General features: G+C 49.3%; 13 protein-coding genes across 13 annotated transcripts; 8 read left to right on the plus strand and 5 right to left on the minus strand.

Moving 5' to 3' along the window:
• Positions 1 to 102: 102 nt before the first annotated feature.
• AO090701000873 (uncharacterized protein) lies at positions 103 to 571 on the plus strand (the record flags this gene model as incomplete). Its single annotated transcript, XM_023237114.1, has 2 exons — positions 103 to 367; positions 519 to 571. The coding sequence occupies 2 exons, from the start codon at positions 103 to 105 to the stop codon at positions 569 to 571; spliced, it is 318 nt and encodes a 105-aa protein (XP_023092320.1).
• Positions 572 to 2,291: 1,720 nt separating this feature from the next.
• Positions 2,292 to 6,638, plus strand: AO090701000872 (uncharacterized protein; the record flags this gene model as incomplete). Its single annotated transcript, XM_001823603.1, has 1 exon — positions 2,292 to 6,638. One exon carries the CDS (start codon positions 2,292 to 2,294, stop codon positions 6,636 to 6,638), a length of 4,347 nt encoding a protein of 1,448 aa, XP_001823655.1.
• Positions 6,639 to 7,012: 374 nt separating this feature from the next.
• Positions 7,013 to 7,545, plus strand: AO090701000871 (uncharacterized protein; the record flags this gene model as incomplete). Its single annotated transcript, XM_023237115.1, has 2 exons — positions 7,013 to 7,337; positions 7,445 to 7,545. The coding sequence occupies 2 exons, from the start codon at positions 7,013 to 7,015 to the stop codon at positions 7,543 to 7,545; spliced, it is 426 nt and encodes a 141-aa protein (XP_023092319.1).
• A 248-nt stretch (positions 7,546 to 7,793) lies between these two features.
• AO090701000870 (uncharacterized protein) lies at positions 7,794 to 8,465 on the plus strand (the record flags this gene model as incomplete). The annotated part of the gene is made up of 2 exons (XM_023237116.1): positions 7,794 to 8,071; positions 8,105 to 8,465. 2 exons carry the CDS (start codon positions 7,794 to 7,796, stop codon positions 8,463 to 8,465), a joined length of 639 nt encoding a protein of 212 aa, XP_023092318.1.
• Positions 8,466 to 9,192: 727 nt separating this feature from the next.
• Positions 9,193 to 9,918, minus strand: AO090701000869 (B3/B4 domain-containing protein; the record flags this gene model as incomplete). The annotated part of the gene is made up of 1 exon (XM_001823600.3): positions 9,193 to 9,918. The coding sequence occupies one exon, from the start codon at positions 9,916 to 9,918 to the stop codon at positions 9,193 to 9,195; it is 726 nt and encodes a 241-aa protein (XP_001823652.1).
• Positions 9,919 to 10,325: 407 nt separating this feature from the next.
• AO090701000868 (ankyrin repeat domain-containing protein) lies at positions 10,326 to 10,881 on the minus strand (the record flags this gene model as incomplete). Its single annotated transcript, XM_023237117.1, has 2 exons — positions 10,326 to 10,758; positions 10,865 to 10,881. 2 exons carry the CDS (start codon positions 10,879 to 10,881, stop codon positions 10,326 to 10,328), a joined length of 450 nt encoding a protein of 149 aa, XP_023092317.1.
• Positions 10,882 to 12,529: 1,648 nt separating this feature from the next.
• Positions 12,530 to 13,198, plus strand: AO090701000867 (tetratricopeptide repeat protein; the record flags this gene model as incomplete). Its single annotated transcript, XM_001823598.3, has 1 exon — positions 12,530 to 13,198. One exon carries the CDS (start codon positions 12,530 to 12,532, stop codon positions 13,196 to 13,198), a length of 669 nt encoding a protein of 222 aa, XP_001823650.1.
• Positions 13,199 to 13,905: 707 nt separating this feature from the next.
• Positions 13,906 to 14,298, minus strand: AO090701000866 (uncharacterized protein; the record flags this gene model as incomplete). Its single annotated transcript, XM_001823597.3, has 1 exon — positions 13,906 to 14,298. One exon carries the CDS (start codon positions 14,296 to 14,298, stop codon positions 13,906 to 13,908), a length of 393 nt encoding a protein of 130 aa, XP_001823649.3.
• A 1,473-nt stretch (positions 14,299 to 15,771) lies between these two features.
• On the minus strand, positions 15,772 to 16,886 carry AO090701000865 (uncharacterized protein; the record flags this gene model as incomplete). Its single annotated transcript, XM_023237119.1, has 4 exons — positions 15,772 to 15,789; positions 15,881 to 16,197; positions 16,252 to 16,353; positions 16,592 to 16,886. The coding sequence occupies 4 exons, from the start codon at positions 16,884 to 16,886 to the stop codon at positions 15,772 to 15,774; spliced, it is 732 nt and encodes a 243-aa protein (XP_023092316.1).
• A 271-nt stretch (positions 16,887 to 17,157) lies between these two features.
• Positions 17,158 to 17,926, plus strand: AO090701000864 (uncharacterized protein; the record flags this gene model as incomplete). The annotated part of the gene is made up of 2 exons (XM_001823595.1): positions 17,158 to 17,422; positions 17,532 to 17,926. The coding sequence occupies 2 exons, from the start codon at positions 17,158 to 17,160 to the stop codon at positions 17,924 to 17,926; spliced, it is 660 nt and encodes a 219-aa protein (XP_001823647.1).
• Positions 17,927 to 18,454: 528 nt separating this feature from the next.
• On the plus strand, positions 18,455 to 19,181 carry AO090701000863 (uncharacterized protein; the record flags this gene model as incomplete). Its single annotated transcript, XM_023237120.1, has 2 exons — positions 18,455 to 18,898; positions 19,113 to 19,181. The coding sequence occupies 2 exons, from the start codon at positions 18,455 to 18,457 to the stop codon at positions 19,179 to 19,181; spliced, it is 513 nt and encodes a 170-aa protein (XP_023092315.1).
• A 160-nt stretch (positions 19,182 to 19,341) lies between these two features.
• Positions 19,342 to 20,622, minus strand: AO090701000862 (oxidase ustYa family protein; the record flags this gene model as incomplete). The annotated part of the gene is made up of 4 exons (XM_001823593.3): positions 19,342 to 19,682; positions 19,740 to 19,970; positions 20,033 to 20,158; positions 20,232 to 20,622. 4 exons carry the CDS (start codon positions 20,620 to 20,622, stop codon positions 19,342 to 19,344), a joined length of 1,089 nt encoding a protein of 362 aa, XP_001823645.3.
• A 247-nt stretch (positions 20,623 to 20,869) lies between these two features.
• AO090701000861 (uncharacterized protein) lies at positions 20,870 to 21,521 on the plus strand (the record flags this gene model as incomplete). Its single annotated transcript, XM_001823592.3, has 2 exons — positions 20,870 to 20,927; positions 20,983 to 21,521. The coding sequence occupies 2 exons, from the start codon at positions 20,870 to 20,872 to the stop codon at positions 21,519 to 21,521; spliced, it is 597 nt and encodes a 198-aa protein (XP_001823644.1).
• Between the last annotated feature and the right edge of the window lie 335 nt (positions 21,522 to 21,856).

A 21,856-nucleotide genomic window follows, 5' to 3' on the forward strand; every position in this document is an offset into this window, starting at 1 on the left:
GGAGAGAATAAGCTCCCTGTTATCGTTCTTGCCTCTGAAGTTCCTACACCGGATTCGGGCAGCCCCAGTGACTACGCATATGATGCACATCAAACAGACATGATGGCGTTTGGGCACATCCTCTGCCCCGATGCGGTGCCAGCGGAAGGCTCTCGCGCCAAGTGTGAGGACAGGGCACTTCTATGCCATCCAGTAACGCAGTGCCGGCAGCCGCTGTTCTCGCTGCTTCATGGTGACCACCGCCTCTCCTTCCCGCAATTCATGCGCCAAGTCACCTGCATCTTCTTCGTTGAATTAGGCTTCCCGGTTGGGCGTGCTCACCAAGAGCCCACAGACGATGACCAGAGCATGATATCCGGTAGAGACAGTAAGGAGACTTGACTGAGCGAGATGGATGAGAAGATTTCAGCAAATAGGGAGGACTCAGGAGATAACAAAGTGTCATCTCAGGAGGGCGAGGTGTATTGAGTGAGAGTTGCGAACCCAGTGACTCCATAGTACTGAAAGCATGTCTGTAGGTAGTTTGGCTCCTCCGAAGCGCGACGAACGGAACACAAATTCTCGAGCGTAAAAGAAGTCCGTGCTGGGCTTAGGAGATCGAGGCGTTTGGTAAAAAGATCTGGCCACTGACAGTGGCTTTTCGTCACCGTGGATCCCATCTCGGGTGTCAAAAAGCAACAGTCGAAGTAGGTACGCAGGCCGGCCGACCTTCCATGTATGTTCCAATGACCAGGCCGAGAGAAATAAAAGCGCAAGGATATGAGACGGTTGTAAAGATTCCAAGACACACTGAATAAAATATCGCCAGTCTACTGTCTCATCAAGTAAAGCCTGATGATCACTTCTCCTTGGCCTTGCAGCCTTGTAGAAAAGAAGGGGGACGGAAATTCCTGCGAGCCAGAAAGCCCCACACGAAGTTAACGGCCTTAATGATATTTATCTTCTCCTGTAGCTCAGTGTCAGTTTGACTCGGTTACATAGAAGCTTCGAGTCACCTGTAATTGTCAGTGTAAGCATTATATAATATTATACACAGGCTCTATACAGCTCCATGTATTTTATACTTCAATACAGATATTAGAATGTTTCTGGAATATTATTACCCGTGCCTTACTAAATGGAGCTTACACGGGGTACAGAAACCAGTTGAAGTATCAGAACCCGGGGCGCCAGTTTTGCTGCGACTAAATGAATCACTCACACACACACTCTCTCTCTAGCAAAGTATATAGACTTGCATTTGTCTATCGCACTCCCCTTGACCGCAGACTGTATCGCGAATATCCTACTTCATTCTCTGTTTGACACACTGTACTGACACCAGTGCCAATAGTGTTCCCGCGTGTGCGAGAGAGGCCTTGGGAGCTTCGAGTGGCTGTTTTTGGCCGCCCGGTATAGCGCTGGCATCGTGAAGTAGGATTGCGGAGGTTCTTCATATTTGCATAATAAATGGCCTGCAGCGTTCCCTTCTTTTTTCCGGGAAATTTAGCGACGATGTCATTTCATGTATGGCCTTGATCCCTTAGCTCCAGCAGGTACTGCTTTTGTTCAGAGGACAGAGGAGCCGCAGCAGCTGCAGGACGGCTAAATTTCCGCTTCTTCTTGCTGACCTTGAAGATCTGGGATGAGTTCTGAGTGTCAAGAGCACCGAATTGATGATCTGGAAACTCCTACCAAGTCGTCCATTGTTCTTCTTGACTAATGACATCCTCTGGATACACTGTGGTATGCCTAATATACCTCTGCATAAGCCTCAACGGACGAGGCCCGTTCCGTGACAATCGGATTTAAGGTCGTCACCTCCGCCTCATGAACCTCAGGCACTGACCATCGCGGCCTGAGACCGGCCGGATTCCGATGAAGTCCACCAATGAGACGTGAGGTCGGTCCCTACGAACCGCCGACTCGCCGACATTTTCTTTGATTGCGATCCACGTGTGGGCCGGAACGCCTCAGCCCGGCAATCAAGCATAACGTTAAATCCGCACAGTATGCGGTTTCAGGTTTTCAATTACCGAAAACAAAGATAGCATCTGGGACTCATAATGAGCCACCCACGGCATCCCATTGATCATGTTGACTCCTTCACTCTGGATGGCCTACGACGACAGGCGCCCTCCTTAAGTACGCCCATCACCTTTTGCTGGGTACATACTACGTTGTGTATTCGTAGCATAGGCATCGAGAAAGTCTGTTAGAGGCGTCATCCCGTGCCCTGTGTCTGAGGTGGGTACACGGCTCTATCATTACCACCTCCTATATCAAGTTGCCTCACTGACCGGTTTTATAGGATGTCGTCCAAGTTCGAGGTGGCTCCGGATGTCGACCCGGGGACGCAGATCGACACATATCCCGACCACGAGGATGATACCTTATCCGACACATCCTCATCGGTGTCATCAGATGAGAAACAGGAGCGTCAGTCACTGTCTCGCATCGCTTCCAGCCGACTAGGCCAAGTGCTCTCGGCCACGCATGCGAAAAATGAACCCCAGCTCGACCCCAACAGTCCCGAATTCGATCATCGTCGCTGGGCCCAGTTCGTTCTGAGACGGATGCACGAGTGTGGCATTGAGCCACCACAGCAAGGCGTCGTCTTTAAGGACCTTCAAGTCTCGGGGTCAGGATCGGCGCTCCAGTATCAGGAGACGGTGCTCTCCACATTCGCCATCCCCTTCCGCACGGCCGCCAGAGCGATCGCAGGACAAAAGCGTATGCCTCGCCGTCAGATCTTGCGTGGCTTCGATGGTCTGCTCGAGGGTGGAGAGCTTTTACTTGTCCTGGGTCGCCCAGGGAGCGGATGTTCGACTCTGCTGAAGACGATCTGTGGTCGCATGGGCGGACTGACCCTGGAACCGGAAAGCACAATTCACTACAACGGTGTGGGTTATGAGGATATGATTAAACACCACCGGGGAGAAATTGCCTACAATAAGGAGGTTGATGAGCATTTCCCACACCTCACCGTGGGCCAGACCCTTTCGTTCGCGGCTCACGCCCGTGCGCCTCGACGACGGATCGAGGGTGTGACTCGCACGGAGTTCGCGGACACAATGACCAAGGTGGTGATGTCGGTGTACGGCCTCTCACACACGGTCAACACCAAGGTTGGAGATAACTTCATCCGGGGAGTCAGTGGAGGTGAACGCAAACGGGTCAGTATCGCCGAGATGTTCTTGTCGAACTGTCGGATTGGTGCGTGGGACAACAGCACCAGAGGTCTGGATGCTGCATCAGCCCTGAAGTTTGTGAGAGCGCTACGTCTATCCGCCGATATGAGTAATTCCTGCCATGCCGTGGCTGCCTATCAGGCTTCCCAGTCAATGTACGACCTCTTTGAAAAGGTCGTGGTCCTCTACGAGGGGTATGAGATCTACTTTGGGCGGTGCGACGCGGCGGTGGAATATTTCCAGCGCATGGGCTGGGAACGACCGGAGAAGCAGGTGAGCCCGGACTTTTTAACCGCCATCACCAACCCCTTGGAACGAAGGGCCCGGCCGGGCATGGAGGACAAGGTGCCCCGAAGTGCGAAGGAATTCTCGGAGTACTGGAAGCGCAGCGTGGAATATCAAAATCTTCGCACGGAAATTGGCAGATATGTACAGGAGCACGCTCCAAATAGTGAAGCCGCTCAAATCCTGCGGCAGGTCCACGAAGAAAAGCAAGCCCGCCATACGCGAACGAACAGTCCATATCTCCTGTCGATTCCGATGCAAATCCGCCTCTGTGTCCGGCGGGCCAATCAGCGTCTGCGGAACGATTTGCCTACGGCGATGTCGACTGTTGTTGTTCAGACCATCCTATCCCTGATCATTGGTTCCGTCTTCTACAACTCCCCAAATTCCAGCAACGCATTCTTTCAGAAAGGCGCCGTCCTATATTTCTCAGTGCTTATGAATGCTTTGATCACTATCGGAGAAATCATGCAACTATACGCTCAGCGGCCCATCGTGGAAAAGCAAGCGGCCTATGCTTTTGTGCATCCGTTCACTGAAGCCTTAGCGAGTGCCCTGGTTGATCTGCCGATCAAAATTCTTCGCTGCTCTGTGTTCAGTATTATCCTCTACTTCTTAGCCAACCTTCGCCGGGAACCGTCTCAGTTCTTCATCTTCTATCTCCTTCTGATATGTACCATTCTTACCATGTCAGGAATGTTTCGCAGCTTGGCCTCTTTAACCCAGACCGTGGGCCAGGCCATGGCCCTTGCTGGTATCCTGGTTCTATGTATCGTAGTATACACGGGATTCACGTTACCACAGCCCTACATGCATCCCTGGCTCTCTTGGATCCGCTGGATCAACCCTGTTTACTATGCCTTTGAGGCTCTCGTTTCCAATGAATTCCATGGCCGGAATTTTGAATGCACTTCTTACATTCCGTCTTATGGCACAGAGACATCCTTTATTTGCTCGGTCGTGGGCGCAGTTGCCGGCGAACGGTTTGTCTCCGGGGACGCTTTCATTCAGCAGAATTACCAATATTCCTATTCGCATCTGTGGCGCAACTTCGGCATCCTGATCGCGTTCCTGATCTTCTTTCATGTCCTTTACCTCACGGCAACGGAATTTATCTCAGCCGATAAGTCCACAGCTGAAGCATTGGTATTTCGGCCTGGCCATGCTCCCAGCCACCTGCAAGACGGCGACGGAATTGAGGCGGAGAAGACAAATCCTACAACGGAGGTCCGGGCTGATGCAGATTCTATCCGCCTTCCCGAGCAGAAGGATATCCTGTCCTGGAAATCCGTTTGCTATGACATTCCCGTTAAGGACGGAACCCGGCGGCTGCTAGATAACGTGAATGGATGGGTCAAACCGGGGACGTTGACAGCTTTGATGGGCGTTTCTGGTGCTGGAAAGACTACTCTGCTCGATGTTCTTGCCCAGCGAGTGTCGATTGGTGTTGTGACAGGAGATATCTTTGTGAACGGAAAGGGGTTGGCCGCGAATTTCCCCCGTCGAACTGGTTATGTCCAGCAGCAGGATCTCCATCTTGAAACCACTACGGTGCGGGAGGCCCTCCGCTTTAGTGCCATGCTTCGCCAACCCCGATCGGTCTCCCAACAGGAGAAGTATGACTATGTCGAGCAAGTAATTCAGGTCTTAGGAATGGAGGACTATGCCGAGGCAGTCGTCGGTAGACTAGGTGAAGGGTTGAATGTGGAGCAGCGGAAGCTATTGAGCATTGGAGTCGAGCTCGCTGCTAAGCCGACTCTTCTCGTCTTCCTCGATGAGCCTACTAGTGGTTTAGACTCTCAGAGCTCATGGACTATCTGCGCGTTTCTCAAGAAACTTACCAACCAAGGCCAGGCGGTGTTGGCAACGATCCACCAACCTAGCGCAATGTTGTTCCAAACCTTTGACCGCTTATTGTTCTTAGCGAAAGGGGGTAAGACAGTCTATTTTGGTGATATTGGCAAGGACTCCCGCACTTTGTTGGACTATTTCGAGCGAAACGGCGGCCGAATCTGCAAAGAACATGAGAACCCGGCCGAGTATATCCTCGAAACAGTTTCCGGTGATGTGGATAATAATACACCGGATTGGGTGAAAGTATGGGACGAGAGCCCCGAGCATAAAGACGTACTTGCGGAGCTCGATCGGTTGCATTCCAGCCGAGAAAATGATTCCGCCTCTTCTAATGAGAACGCAGAGAGCAAAGATGAATTCGCAATGCCATTACACAGTCAGCTCTATCATGTTCTACGCCGTGTGTTTCAGCAATACTTGAGACAACCGGAGTATATTTTCTCGAAATTTATTTTGGGCATTGTTTCCGGTCTTTTTATCGGGTTCTCCTTCTGGAAGACTGACAACACGCAGCAAGGTTTCCAGAATTCTCTTTTCAGTATCTTCTTGTTGTGTACGATCTTCAACACGTTGGTGAACCAGATCATGCCTAAGTTTGTTGCCCAGCGTGCCCTCTATGAAGTCCGTGAGCGGCCGTCCCGAGTCTACTCCTGGAAGGTCTTCATCCTTTCTCAGATGATCGTCGAAATCCCCTTCCAATTTGGACTTGGCGTTTGCTCCTGGGCCTCATTCTACTGGTCTGTCTTTGGCGCCAATCAAGATTCCGAGCGCCGTGCTCTGATCATGCTCTTTATCGTCCAGTTCTTCATCTATAGCGCGAGCATGGCCCAATTCGTTGTATGCGCGGTCGGGGAGCCCGCACTGGCCTCCATGATTGCCACCCTCATGTTTGGTCTCTCGTTCGTCTTCAGCGGTGTGATGCAGCCGCCCCCAGCCCTCCCCGGATTCTGGATCTTCATGTATCGTGTATCCCCGTTCACATATTACATCGGCGGTATTGGAAGCACAGCCCTACACGGCCGTCCTGTGCAATGTAGCTCGACGGAACTCAGTGTGTTCGACCCACCCGACGGCCAAACCTGCGGTGAGTATATGGCCAAATATCTCAATTCCGCCGGTGGCCAGTTGTATAACATGAACGCGACATTCGGTTGTGAGTACTGCGCCATGGACTCTGCGGATCAATACCTTGCCCAGCGGTGGATCTACTGGGAGGATCGCTGGAGAAACTACGGCATTTTCTGGGCGTATTTTGTGTTCAACATCGTTGGGGCGATCACCCTCTACTATCTATTTAGGGTACGGAAGATCAGCCTGAAAAAGTCTTGAGCCCGCCATCATGATACCCATACTTGCTTTGCTTCCACTGTATATTCAAATGTACACTGTGTGGTGTTTCCTTCGCTGTGTGGCCTGTGACTCTCCGTTCGGGCCAGGTCGTGTGAGGTAGCGTTTTAGTTGCAGTAGTAATAGAATAAAGTAGTTCGCAATAAAAGTGAAATCGGAACTGTCTCTTGCTTACGCTGTAAATGCGATGTTCGACTGCTAGTAGCTGACGAATGAAGTTTTGGCCCTAGGCTCCACCCGCGTTGCTGCCTTGAAGCCTTGAAGCCTTGACCCCGGCTTTCCAACTCGCCGTGAGGAGTCAATATAATTTCGACCTGCTGGTCGCAAACGCTTCGGCTTTCCCATAACAGCGCACGATGGCACTTTCACCAAAAGCAGAGGACCTGCAGCCAACTCGCTCACCGTTTCTGGTGGTGGAGGTATGGTACATGATCACTGATATCCTTTGTGACGCCGAGAACGAAGAGCAGGATGAGGGCAGGACGAGGGCCAAGTGTTCCTCGCCGCTCCGCGATCTAATCAGCCTAAGTAGCACATGTACATGGCTTCGCACTATACTGGTTCCGCGTATATTTGCGGTTATATATCTAAGAAACACGACCAAGAGCGCCCTGTCAATAAAGGCTATCGCCGATAGCAACTTCTCGGGGTTCGTCAAAGAGGTGCAATACGTCGCCAGCTGTGAGTCAGGTGTGTTGAAAAGCAATTGCTAATAGCCTGATAACGTGTAAAACGGCGATTAAAGCTCATGAGCCCTGGCGCAGATCCTCAGAAATCACCGCTTGAAGATGTCTATCCGCCAGAGGTCGACACGGTTCTTTCCAGTCTCGCCTCTTTCAAGAACCTTCGAACTATTAGCGTCGAGTTTCCCTCGACGATGACGAGCTAGCAGATTACATTCAGAACTCCAACTTCAATGACGACCCCCACGCAGCTGAGGTCGAGGAGAGAAAGAATGCCTGGCGGGGACTGATGGCGGCAAGTTTCCGCGCCATCTTGTCTAGCTACAGTGCTCCACGCTACCCAGGTGCTCAGATTCCTCTCTCGCTCACCATCCATGAACTCAATATTGTTCCAATATCGGTATTTTCCACTAGGGAATTCCATGATTTTCTTTCGCATTTAACGAGTTTCAACATGTCTCTGATGCACGGTGCCGGCTGGATGTTAAATACCTTCAAGGTATTCTATGGATTCCCAGACTGTCTGGGCCCGTGGTTCTTCAACCACCTAACCTCTGCCGAGGAGTTTAGTTTCGACCCTCAAGAGTCTGCACCGCTAGGCGATGCAGGCCAGCGCCATGTTTTTAATATATCGCTGCGGAAGGCTAACATGCCACGGCTGCGAAAGCTCAGTCTCGGCAACATCTACCTGTGCCTAGAGTTGAAAGACTTCCTTCTCCGGCATCTTGACATGTTAGAATCGATATCGTTACACGAGTGCTACAGCTGCAAAGACTTGGATGGTGTTGAAGGTATGTCTTGGAGCGAACTGTTTTGTGCTCTGGCAGACAAGTCACCAACTCGTCTCACCTGCTTCTCGTTGCATTGGGACGATGATCAAGAGGATCTACCCGACCTAGATGACGACATGGGGGATCCAATGCTTGTCGCACAGGTCCGAAGAAAGCTCGAGATTGAATCCGACGCCATGGCATTTCCCTTCGGCTACTGCGACGTATTTGAGAAATACGGAAATGCAACCCACGACTGGGATGCCAACCGAGCAGCCTTCGTGCAAGGAGATGACTACAGAAGCTATCAGGATTTTATGGCGATCGTAGAATCGAATGCTACTGGTAACCACTAGAACAACTAAACCGCAGTGGTACAGTTGTGGAGAAATATCAACCATTGTTTCATTGAAGCATGTACATAGCATTTATAAATTTACTCTTCCTACAGGGATAAAATATCAGTCACATCTTTATCTTAGCAGACCACACAACGTTGTCAAAGAACGTTGGTGAATAAAGGCTACCCTCGAAATTCCTCAAAAAGGAGGGAGAAATTGCTTCTGCTATGCTAGATAGAGAGAGCTTTTACCCCTATTATTAATCGATATAAGGGAAAGAAAATGTAGGTGATTAAGCCCTATAGTGCACTTCCTACTCCGGGTGAAAGAGTTTGCAACGCATATCTCATGTACCGAAACGTGAATCTATATTTAAATCTTGCCAGCAGTAATCTATCACAAATGTGAAATATTTGTTGAGTGCAGAACCTATATAATAAAACACCTCGAGGCAAAAAGCTGTGCTAGCAAAACGAGTGAGCCGTATAGGGCCAGACGTCCGTATAACCTGCCCATATATACTATTCCTCCAGCGCATGTCCCATCGAACCCATATAAAGTAGCAAGCCAGGATGATAGCCGACGGGCTGGATTCCTTCTTTGCGAGTCTGCAACTAGCGCTCCCCCGAGAAACTGATGGTGGTGTAGATGACAGATACTAGGCATCGTACTCCAAGGCCAATGTGAACAAGTATTCGCGGCATAAATTTCAATAGGCCATGCTGGAGGTGCTCAGACGAGTTCAAACTGAAGAAGCGTCTATAATTCGTTGTGATGTCTGTACTTCTGGAGACAGACCTTTCAGTGCCGAAGCCAGTTCGTCCGCAGCTTGCTGAAGAGTATCGTCGGAAAGCGGTTCCAATGCATCCAGAATGAACAGTACTCGCGTGGTGTCATCCGTCAGCGCTGTGCGTGGGCCCTGTCGCCAGTTCCAGCGGCGGCACGTAATGCCAGTATTATCACACCAAATCGGCTCCCCATGTGCAGCCAGTTCTGTCTGAGGCTCTCCTCCAGAGAAAGTCTGGAAGGGCTCCTCACCAGTGGCGCGTACTAGAAACGGCGCGCCGTCGTACTTGTCAAGGTCTTCGCCACCGAAGGGGATCTGATGCTTGACGGAAATCGCATTGTATATATCGGTTAACCGATTGACCCGGGGTAGGCCAGTTGCTGCACGCCGTGTCAACGCCTCAAGGCTGTTGCGTGTTTTCTGGGGCTTGGCTCCGAAAGCCTTATACGCCTCCCGCCACGCGGCGATATGTGGGAGTTCCGTCACGGCGGACTTTGAGAGCAATTCTTTCACGGTAGCTTCTGCCTCCTGGAGGAAAGCCTCACTGGCCTCATCACTAGGACCTGGAGGAATTCCCTCGACCACCATCAAGAGTGCGCGGTAATCCGGACGTAGCTGGAAGATTTCCGGGGCGACGCGCGCCGACTGCAGCAAGGTCTGTGCGAGTTGTGTGCTGCCCATGGCTATATTGGGGTTAAAGTCTTGAAGTGAAGATTATTGAGCTGTTGGCCTCAGACACAAGGGAGATGAAAGGCAGAGTTTGTGAAAGATAAGTCTGGTCAAGTCAAGAAAGATGTGCTCGTCATTTGCTCGAGACGGTACTCTTTATATAGGGCTTGAAAAGTGGTGGGTCTGGCTTCTTCGGGACCCACTCCCATCAACTTCCCAAAGCAGTAATGAAACTGAAAGACTCCAAAAGATCAAATTCGGCGTAGGTGATGTAGAATTACATTACAGTCTTGCAAAAAATTTTTCTCCTCGTGGCAAATGTGTTGTCACCCATGCCGGCTTGCCGGAGAAATTGCACTTGGTTAGCAGTGTTAAAGATACTTGCTACAGAACGATATTAAGTACATTGAATATTACGATTATGATTGCGGCTGTGTGCTACCAGCGATACGAGCATTGGGATCAGCACCTTCGCGAACCAACAGTCTCACTACCGCCTCATATCCCAACTCCACGGCTACGTGTAATGGAGTCCGCCCAAACTCGTCGGCCAATTCCGTGTCGGCACCTTGCTCAAGGAGCACAGACACAGAGTCCGTATGCCCTCTCGTTGTCGCGTAGTGGAGGGCAGTGCGGCCTGCGAAATCAGTTGCATCGAGCTCCGCGCCATGATCCAACAGAAACCGCAGCACATTAGTGTGGCCTTTCTCGGCGCAGATGTGGAGTGTCGTTTTGCCCTCCGAGTACTTTGCATCGCCATAGAACGATATTGACTGATCCAGGAAGCTGCCTGAATGGTGGGAAGGTATAGCACTGGAGTGCCGACGTGTGGCATTACTCGTCATCTGAGCTCTATGTGCGGACGAGAGAGGTTGTTTCCGTGCCTGTGATATGTAAGACAGAGACAATGACAAAGTCGAAGTGGTAGGAATATTCATACAGGCGGGTTACTGCTCACCGAGGCTCGGCGGGCATTAGGAACTGCAAGGTGCTTTACAGGCTCAAGTGGACAATGCTGTGCTAAGGGGTCAGTGGGCTGCGGAGTTATCCGTAACGAAATCGGTGGCAAGTCGCCCGGAAATCTGGAATGGCATGCATCTGGGCCGTCGTCTCGAGTATGCTCTTTCTGATTGTCCGAAATCAACTCTTGTGGCGAACAAAAGAGAGGAAATGAAACAGGCGATATAGGCCCAGCCGGCATATGACTGGGGCTGTGGCTATTAAGTTCATGGCTGGTCAATGTGGAGACAGCAGGATAGTCCACTGCCACCCAGATCTCATCCTGCTTATTACTCGCCTGAGACGAGGATTGAACCTCATGTGGTGGTGCCGCAACCTTGCGGCTGTCATTAGGCTGTTGTTCTACATTTATTCCACTCGTCTCTGGTGGAAATGGATTTTCCGATCCCTGCTGCTGGTTACGCTGCTGCTTCTCCTTCAAAGCCTGTCTCCGTCCTAGGCGCATAGCACTCTTAGTTCTATTTCCCATTGCACTGTCGTATAGTCTACTCACGGAAGTTTCTCTGTGCCACCCGATTCTGTAACTTGCGTCGTTCCCGGGCATCCATGGTGGACGCTACTATATTTGCCTCCTGGGCATCCATACGTATCATGAAATGTCTTTTGATCTTCCTGTACCCCTCTGTCTGTAGCTACACATTTCCAAAGCATATTCCAGGAGATGCGGTTTGTTTATACATATGATTTCGTGCGACCCCGCGCACCACTGCCCGTATTTGCTATGAATCCCTGCGGCTGACTGCTTTCTCAATCGCAGGGTTCGCGATGTGACCAAGTGGTGGCTTACTGCTTGAGATCACAGTGTGATAGCTGCGGCTTATCTGGATTAGGATTCCAGGGCAAGATTAAGCGAATTAAAACAAGGCCGGGATTTGGAGATCTGCAAGCGTAACCCCTTCAAGTTAAGGCTGTTCATACGTTAGGTCACCCGCATGAGACTCCGCATGAAGGGCTACCTTGGGTCAACCCTAAAGTGGCGGAGGATCGACCGGATTATGCGGACTTTATGCAATGTTGACCCCAGACTTTAGACTATTGGAAATTAACATACAGTGTACTGTACTGTACTTTACAGATATATTACTTATTTGCTGTTCTAGGACACGTGCAGGCACCTGTCAAGTATACACATTCACATCCATACATCCTGGCCCTTCACGCCACATACGCAAGGACGGCTTGAAGTCGCTGGTCTGGATTACACAATTGATAACCGTTGCTTTTTTCGCCCCTCCTTCGCAGTGCAGTAACACCCGCACAAGGTCACCAGTCCTACAGTCCCTCACAGCTGGTGCGTGTGCCTTGACTCTGGACTTGGTCGGCCTTAACTGTTGTGGAGCCGGATTCGTGCTCCGATGGTATTCTAACTGGATCATCTGCAGATGAAGTGGCAAACGCAGATGGCAAGGTAACATTCAGCTGAAGCTCATCTCTTCAGACGTCCCGATGGCTGCCTAGTCGAAGGACTGTTTATCACCGTTTTATATACACCTCTCCCTACCTCATCTCAAGTCTGTTTCGAACAACAGAGCAACTCACATTGCCTGATTTATCTCAATATTTATCTGACCACGCATTCGCAACCTGTCACCTCCCACTCACCATGTCCTCGCAATCCTGGAAACCAGTCAGACCTGATGGAGCGTTCTGGGAATCTCTTGACCCTGTCATCAGCAGCACTGTGGCCGAGTGCCTCTCCCCCGCCGTGCTCGATGACATAAATAACCATTCCACCCTTTCCAACCCGGCCAAGTTCGAGCTCCTCGAGCAGGCCTTGACGAGAAAGCTTCTATCTCTTGAAGAGAGCGCGAACCCATCCTCTCTCCATGACACGGACTATCCCACTTGGCAACGCCTCAACTTCGCCCTTTTCCACGTCCTCCGCGGCGCCGGCGATGCTGCAAGGCAGAAAGAAACCCTCCTCAAGCTAGTCAACAACCCTGGCCCAAGCGGACAGGATGTAGCAGCGTTGCAGAACTTGGCTACATTATACGAGGAAACAGGCGAGCATGCACAGGCAGAGAAGCTCGCTAAGGAGACCTTGCCATTGCTTCGGCAACATCCAGCCCTGGGACAGGATAGTCCCCAGTCTCTGGGGTCGCTGCGTATCCTGATCAAGGCTCTTTGGAAACAGGGCAAGGAGAAGGAGGCGGAACAGGTGATACAAGAGGCCAGCGCTAGTATTGATAGATTGGCGGGAGGAAAGTTTTCAGACGTCCAGCAAGAAGAGAAGGAAGCGCTGGAAACGGTTGTTGCAGACTTGAAGAAGTAAGACATTACTCTGGTCAATTTAGGTCCGATTAATTTTACAAAGTTCGTGATGGTGGTAGTGTGATATGAAAGGAAAAGATGCCCTAGGCACGAGTGAACATCTTCTGTACCGCCATTATCCTGTAGATCATGAAAGCAAGAGCCCGGTCTAAATAACCCCCCAGTCTCCCCTCCAGCCTTCAATCTGCTCCCAACTACGACAAGCATGTGTCACCCCCCACCCTTGCAACGGGCTCCGGTTCTTCTGTGGCATCTCATCCGGCGGTTCTAGAGTCACGTCTCCCGAGCACATCACTGACTGTCTGAGGTAATCCAAACAATGCTCAAGATGGTTATGCTCGAAATCATGATCATCCCGAGTCCCAGGTCCACGTCCCTCCTGGCGCGAGATGATAGGAAGAAGGGCCAGGTGCATAATCTTGAGGCAGTGAAGCTGGTGGTAGACTGAAACCATGTAGGTATTGTTCGTGCCGGGAACAACATCTTTGTTCGGCTTCAGATCGTAGGCCTCTGGGTCTGGGACAGTAACGAAGCCATAACTTGCTAGTGAAGCCATTAGCTATGTCGATAGCATTAGACGGGAGGTGAGCATACGCAGTCCGTATCTACCCCAGGCTTCTGTTATCTGTCTCTTTGTCCTTAGATTCTCGAACCGGGGGCTTTCAAGGAAAGGTGTATTCACGATTTGAACTATAAAGTGTTAGTGCCTCATGAGCATCTTCTGCGGGAAGGTAATCCACATTCTGGAGTAGGCGATTTGGCCTTATGTCTTGTTGTTGGAAGGTTGACAGCGTCAGAGGTGACGGCCGTCAGCGAAGCAATCATGAATACAACAAGGAGAACAATGACTACTATGGGAAGCCAAAGCCTGGCTTTGACTTCAGATAGCGACACGGATTTCTTGTCTGGCATGTCATGGGCATGCTCCGGGTACATAGGTAAGTATTTCCTTTGAGCGACCGGAGACATCACCGCACCCATTGAGGAGAATCTGGCCTTCGGATTGAGAAATTGATTGCTCATTCCAAGACCCTGCCTTGCCGTGACTACATAGACAATTGCTGACAAGGGGGGAATGTCAGCAATGTAAGCATAAGGCATCTTGCATGATGAATGTGTGGCTTCATAGAACAAGTCCTACCTCGCATGCAAGATGGCTAACGAAGAAATGAAGAAAAAGAAACAGGCTTGCCGGGCCTATACTAGGATCTACGTTTGGGCACAGCGGATAATTTCCAATCATTCTCTTTGCTACTCGACTTCCCCTAGGCGTTTTCCCCATCATACCGGTTGTCCCCCAGATGTCCAAACCGTTCGGGGTTGTAAATCTTCTTAAACTTGCTACTCATGACATGAGCCTCCTGGTCAGCTGGCCTCCTCATATCCACAAACATATGCTCGTTGACTGCATGTTCCCTCTGCCACTCCAGAATAGCTCTGAAATTCGTACATTTATGCGGAATATTGAAATCCGGCCAAGGGTGATCGACTGCATCCGTCCAGAAATGTGTATAAACGTCCGTGTTTGCATGGCAGAGTACATTCTGTAGTAGCATGTATATGCAGTGAGAGACATGGTGTCGATGCTTTTCGTCCGTTTGATTAAAGCCACCTGGATACTTCTTCCCATAGTAGTAGTCAAAGTATATCTCCATGCGCAGAGCATTCAGGCAATGCAGCTGGTGCAGCACATCAATCCGACCGGCATACATGTCGTCTCCTAGTCCAAATTCCGCTGAAAGCTTGACGGCCATGGCAGGGTCTTTACCGATAGATAGAACGTCTTCTCGGGAGAGGGCAATCGGTCTGGTATCAGAAATAACGGTCCATGCTCTGTCCACCTCTGGACTCGGCCCTTGGCGGAAGATGCTGGGATTGTCGTCGGGGAAAAGCGTGGCGTCCATGTTTCTGATAGAGAACGACAAATCCTCTCCTTTCAATACCGGCGCTATGCTATGTTAGCCGTATACTTCCATGTGCAGTTATATGACATGACTTACAAGGCATAGCGGTCTGCTCTCTCAGGGAATCCCTATTGTCCTGTATAGAACTCCAAAACAGAAAGCTTGAAACTGTAAAGAGAATGATATTCAACCATAGTAGAAGTGTTGATCGATCTCCTAGATGTTGACTCAATCTTCGATATGATGTTGTGATGGATTTCAAGCGCCCATCAGGACGCCTTAATCCCCGTGTGGCCTCTTTCAGAGTGATCTTGTCCTCATCATCGTCGATGTCGACCTCGGCATACTTGATATCAGTTCTCCTTGCGAAAATTGCCTTGATTTTACCGAAGTATGCCATTTCTGTTCACTGCATTTTTCAATTTCTAAACTGAATATACGAAAGATGCACTTTTGGGCTTCCGTGATACCGACAAGCCCTTTTCACGTCCATTATTGTGCGGGAAAGTCGATCGATCGTTTGTGGTGACACTGTCATCGTGCATATGCACGATGCTTACGAGCGTAAGCATCTTACTAGTCCAGTAGTAAGCAGCACACACAACCGAAAAAGCAAAGACAAATTTAGAGGGAACGCTTATTTGGGAGTCTTTCGACAAAGTACCCATTTTCACAAACTTTGGTCCCACTACTCGGAGCGTATGCAGTAGATGCCAACTGACAGTGTATACTAGCGCCTTTCACAGTGATAGCAAAACCTAGGTTTAGATACATTATACCGTCTGTACAATATCTTCCGGACTGCACTCTAGACCACATAGTTTGTTCTCCTCGATAAATCTAACCAGGGCATCGTTTCGCCGACATTTGCGAGGTGCATCGCGAGTCTTCCACGCACCTATACCCGATGTATCTCTTGCGAATAGAACAGGTGTGACATCCGCTTGACACTCGATCATGGTTTTAAGGATCATGAAACAGTGGTCTTTGTGTATGTGGAAACGTGTGGAACTAGTATTTGTGAACATGGAATAGTCGAACTGCTCACGATAGATCCACTGCCTAATAAGACCAAGACAGTGCACTTGATGGGCCCCTGCCTGATATTAGTCAAAAGTAGTTCAAGACCACAGATAGATGGGCTACTTACACTCTGTAAGGGTGACAAGGTTACCGTCTTGAACCCACCAGTCTCTGTCGGTTGACTTGTTGAGCTTCTCGATCTGATCGTATGGGTATGGGATAAATCCGTCTGTATAGAGTGAGAAGTGTACGCAATCTTGTCAACATAAACATATCCACTAACGGTCGTATTGATTCAACCAGTTTGTTTCTCTTGTCACGGTTGGAGGACCAGCATAGTCCGCAGGAAGTTGGTCGGAATTATACTGGGTCCATTGGTAGTCTACTGCTGCCATCATAGGGGCTGTTTGAAACACTCGATTAGCATGACGAATCCATCAGTATCATAGCCAAGTATATTAACATACCCCAGGCAGACAGTTTCTTTGTACAAGCCATGTCGATTGACGCATAGCCTCTCATCAATGCGCGGAAGATCAGACACATGGCGAAGAATACGGTGCTGGTAAAAAGGAGTACTACTGGCAAGCTCTTTGCCGATTGCACCTGATGTTGACTGATGGCTATACTTTCAGATAAAGACACTGATTCCCACTTTTGCCTATCGACCTCTTTGGTCTCTCCATCATCTAGCTTGTGGTATGCGACCGCGCGGTCTGTGAAGGATTTGCACCGACTGCGGATTGTAGTCCAGATAGCCATAGTTCTTTTTGGCGCAAAGGTCAGAATCAAGGTAGCAAATAATGATAGGCTACCTAGGAGTCGTCGCAGCGACAATAAGATGAGCTCTAGTTTGTAGATTAGGGAGAGGCTGTCAGCTTGCATGGGCACGGTGTAATCCGGGTAAGCATCTTATGCACAACCCTTTCCTCTCCGAACGTTGCAAGACTACTCTCTATGGAAGGAGAGTATTGATTTCCAATTCATCTCTCGTGTCATATGTCCCACTCGCGTATTGTTTAGGTCACCCACAATGAATAGCGATCGCAAGCGAAACCCCATATACTTCACGTTAACATCTGTTTTCCTAGTCGCGTCCACCTTGATACTTCTGGACGCCGTCCGATTCCACCCTACAAATGCACAATGTGTCCAAAGGATGTTCACCTGGTCCCCTGTGAAGGATATAATAGAGTACGAGTGGACGATGTTCCCTGAATTTGGCTTCTTGGTCCATTCCAAGTGGTTTGACGCTGCCCTGCCAGAGCGCGAGGCAGCCTGGGAAGAGTTTCTACCTAGTATGTTGATCGCCTTGTTTCAAATGTACTCGAGGCTGAGCAGACCAAGGAAGTCCAATTTCGGTCCCCAATTCTCATATAGACCGACTGAATCTTCTGCCCGATACAGACTGGATCCGTTCCCCATTAAATGCAGACAACATCCTCGCTCTCCCTGAAGTCTTTGTTCAATTAGAATGTCTCAACCTCCTTCGATTGCACGCCCAAAAAGATGAAACAGACAATCGCCATCTACCCTCGTTCCGGGGATCTGAAGACAAAGTCTACCACAGGGTAGAGCAATGTTTCGATCGACTAAGGACATCGGTTCTCTGCTGGTCCGATATTGTTCCCGTACTCCAAGAGTATGCGGACGATGACCTGCACACGCACGTTGTTAAGTATGACTTTGCGACGAAGCACAATTGCCGTAACTTTGCTGGAATTCGAGACTGGACGTTGCGAAACGGGGTTAAGGAGGTTGAGATGAATAACGCGTGGTGGGGAGGGTTTGCTGGGGTTTAACCCTTGATTGGATATGGATCACATCCTTTTCTGACTCTCTTCTAACTTACACCATTGTATCAAAAACCACTAAGAAATTGCTGGAAAACAGTGTGTCATGTTGCCGACTACATAAATGTTGGATAAGTTATAACGCTAGCAAACGTTCATATTAGACCTATAAGGATGTGTACATCAATGTAAAGCAATACGATGTCTGTATATATATTGGAAGAATTTGACACAAACACTGGAAGTTCAACTAATCCATGACCGAAAACTAATAATTGTAACAGGATACAATGTATAAGATTTTGTTCTGAAATATCTTTCTAGTATGTGACAGTCGTAGATGGTAGTAAAGTATGCATCTGCATGCTGACTGTCAGCATTGATCTACGTTGAAGCTTCGCCTGTCGAGTTTCCGCCTATCACCAGTTCGATTTCGCCATTCTATTATCTGTTTCTGCAATTTGAGATTTAATTGAGTATCTGTCCAGAGTGTCGTATTCCGCGTAACCTTGTACGCTCCAGATCGCCACTTCGACGATGCAATCCCCCCGTATCTACTATCCCATAATCCTCCTGGTATTCCTCCTATGTCTCGGAATGCTAGTATCATACCTCCCAACCATTGAACGACCAATATGCCCCCAGCAGACAAGTGAGAAATATGAATCACTAAGCAGCGAAACCAACCGGGGGATCCCCAGAACATTCTTTCCAACCGAACCAGCACCGGGCCAAACCCTCCTTGACGAAGCCCACCTCACGACAAACGGGGGCTTCTTCATGGTCCGAAGGGGCATATCTGATAAACCAGTCGGCTACGGAATCTCGATGTTACACCAAGCGCACTGTATCGATATGCTGCGTGCTGCGCTGTTGGGAGGGATGCATGATCATAGTTTGAATTTCAAACGGGATGGGCTGAGGAAGGTGGATTCGTTGGATGATGAGCATTTGGAGCATTGTTTGGATTATATTGCGCAGGTAAGAGAGTCTTATGTCGGGGAGGTTTGTTGATGGTTCTCGCTGACTTACTAGGGGATCCTATGTGCGGCGGACGATACGATTGAGCCACGGATCATTGATTGGGAGAAAAAGGTCGCTGTTGTTAATGGGATGAATGTCGTACATCAATGTAGGAACTCAGCGTTTGTGCTTGAAACTGTTGAGAGATCAAATCAGAACAGTGTGTTGGTAGATAGGGAGCTCAGAGTGGGGGAGACTCTGGGCAGTTTACTTTCTGGCTGACTTCACCACCTCTCAATGAAGAAGAGTAAAGATAGATACAATTTGATTCTTGGGATTTGTTTCTCTTAATTTACTATGTTACGTGCTGTAGATCTCCTATCCAACGCCATTGATATGTTTCACATTGTCTTGTCAATAGCTTCGCCATAGCTGATATTCATGCCGTAATACACAAAAGTTTATACTCCATCACCTCCATTGTAAGGGTGCTCCCTCCAATACTTAAAGAACTTATCTCCGGGAAAGAGCTCATACAGGAACTGGATATCCTCCTCTGGATCCTGCGAGAACCCAGCCGTATCAATGACATATTGAGCCTCCTCGGGCTCAAGTTCCACCCTCCATTCGCCCGCAAATCTTTCCCGAGCCCACTCCTGGATTTTGGTGAAGTTCCGACAAGTATGTGTGGTCGCGAGACGAGGGAATATACCCTTTCTAGCAGGGACGTTGATGTGGAAGGGAATGGGAGATACGTCAGCATGGCACATTAGAGCTTGACGGATCGAGTCAATGCAGTGATCTGACAGCAATGGTGAGTTGGAATTAGGATAGAAAGCCCAGTGATGGATGTACATACCCCAGTGGCGGAACATGTCCGTATCACGGTTGATTGTTCCATTCGGGAACTTTAGGCTGTCCAGCGAGTCCATTGTATAGCGCTCGGGATAGAGTGTTTTTCGCAGGTCATTGAGACAGTGAAGCTCGTGCCAGACATCGAGCTGGATGAGGTATTTCTTCGTGCCGAAGATTGGAATAGTTGGGCTGTGTAGCTTCTTGGCCTCATCTTCGGTAATGGTCGAGATTCCAACTAGGAAAACATTAGCATTATTATTGGCAAGGTAGAAACCATATTGAAATAAGAAACTATACAGTTATATAGATCGGACCATAGCTTGTCAGTCTCGTCTGTCGGGAACCCCATGTATTCCGTTTGATTAAATAACGCAGCCCGGAAATGCTGCTGTGGAATATACTCGACGACGTCGTTGGCGGGAGCTAGAAAGCCAGTTAGCAATCATAGTGCGTTCGTTTCAACCTCTATAATAATGCTGGAAGGATTGAACCATACAGTATACCTGAAGTGACGGATCCACAGGCTTCTTCCATAACTCTCGTGCGAGCACAATCACCATGAAGATCAAGAAGCCATTGACAATATAGAGAGTACCAATATGCGAGAACACGGGCCGTCGCTTTGATTCTCGTTTGAGAAGGCCTTGTTCAAGTAGGTTTTGCTTTTCTATCTCGATTGAGGGCCGTGGAGAAGATTCGAAATCGGATTCGGTAGAGGGAGGCATTATGACACTGGAAGGTATCTCTAACCATGAAAGGAATTTCGAAAGAGAGAAAGTCGTCTTGGTGGAACGAAGCGAAGGTATTCGCTCCGACCATACTTCAGGACGAGTTAGTGAAGATGGACTGATGCAACGATGCCTTACTTTACTAGGCATGGCTGACATGACGACGTGCATCTGCTTATGGTCGAAGTAAGCAGTATATCTTTACTTTTGTGTTCTTGCAAAGGTTATCTCTCATCGTAATCAATGTCAGCACGGTGAAATGTATTGTATATAAGCGCAAGTAAATTGTGCGGTAGTTGTTCAAATATCTCATTGCTCAAGCATTTATCTTGGCATCCGCTAGACCCAAGCAACTCAACTCTAATTCCGAATACTCAACACACTCCCCGGTCCTTGAAAGCTCACCATGAAGCTCAGCATTGTAATCTCTGTTCTTGCCACCGCTGTGGCCGCAGCACCCACCCGTAAGTTCATGTTTGCTTCATAAACACGCACTAAAGCTAAGGACAGCCTTAACAGCTCACGGCGGACACCCGAAGCGCAATGACGCCGGCACGACTGTGGACGATATTTCGGAACAGCTTTACGGTGCATGGGGAGGCATCAAACGTGATCAGGAAGGCACTACTGTCGATGATATCTCCGAGGCACTGTACGGTGCATGGGGAGGCATCAAACGTGACCAGAAGGGCACTACGGTTGATGACATCTCCGAGCAACTGTACGGTGCATGGGGAGGTATCAAACGTGATCAGGGAGGTACCACTGTCGATGATATCTCCGAGGCACTGTACGGTGCATGGGGAGGCATCTCGAAGCGAGATGAGGAGGCCACGCAGGGTACTACTGTCGATGATATCTCTGAGGCACTGTACGGTGCATGGGGAGGCATCTCGAAGCGAGATGAGGAGGCCACGCAGGGTACTACTGTCGATGATATCTCTGAGGCACTGTACGGTGCATGGGGAGGCATCTCGAAGCGAGATGACGATGCCACGCAGGGTACTACAGTGGATGACATCTCGGAACAGCTCTACGGTGCATGGGGTGCGATCTAATTACTGCTCAGTAACTTTGGGTTCACAGCTCTCATCCTGACGGCGTCTGGAGCGCTATAACTGTGATGCAACCCACTGAAGCCATGATTTGCCATTAATGTTCTTGCAGTTATCAGAATGTGATTGAGATGTCCTTTTTGGATTTGAAATGCTATTCTCGCCCGAGCAGTCGTAGTTAAGTAAAACTATATTTGGTGGCCTTTGTGTCAGGGGCCTATATTTAGGGTTTCAGACTGACGCTGAACAGCAGTTCAGAGCCCGTTAGAATGTTTAGGTGCTGACCTGCTGACATGTGTGTGTTTGTAAACACCCTAGTACCTCATATTGCCGAGATA

This window comes from Aspergillus oryzae, chromosome 5 (genome assembly GCF_000184455.2).
Source record: "Aspergillus oryzae RIB40 DNA, chromosome 5".
Lineage (NCBI taxonomy): Eukaryota > Fungi > Ascomycota > Eurotiomycetes > Eurotiales > Aspergillaceae > Aspergillus > Aspergillus oryzae.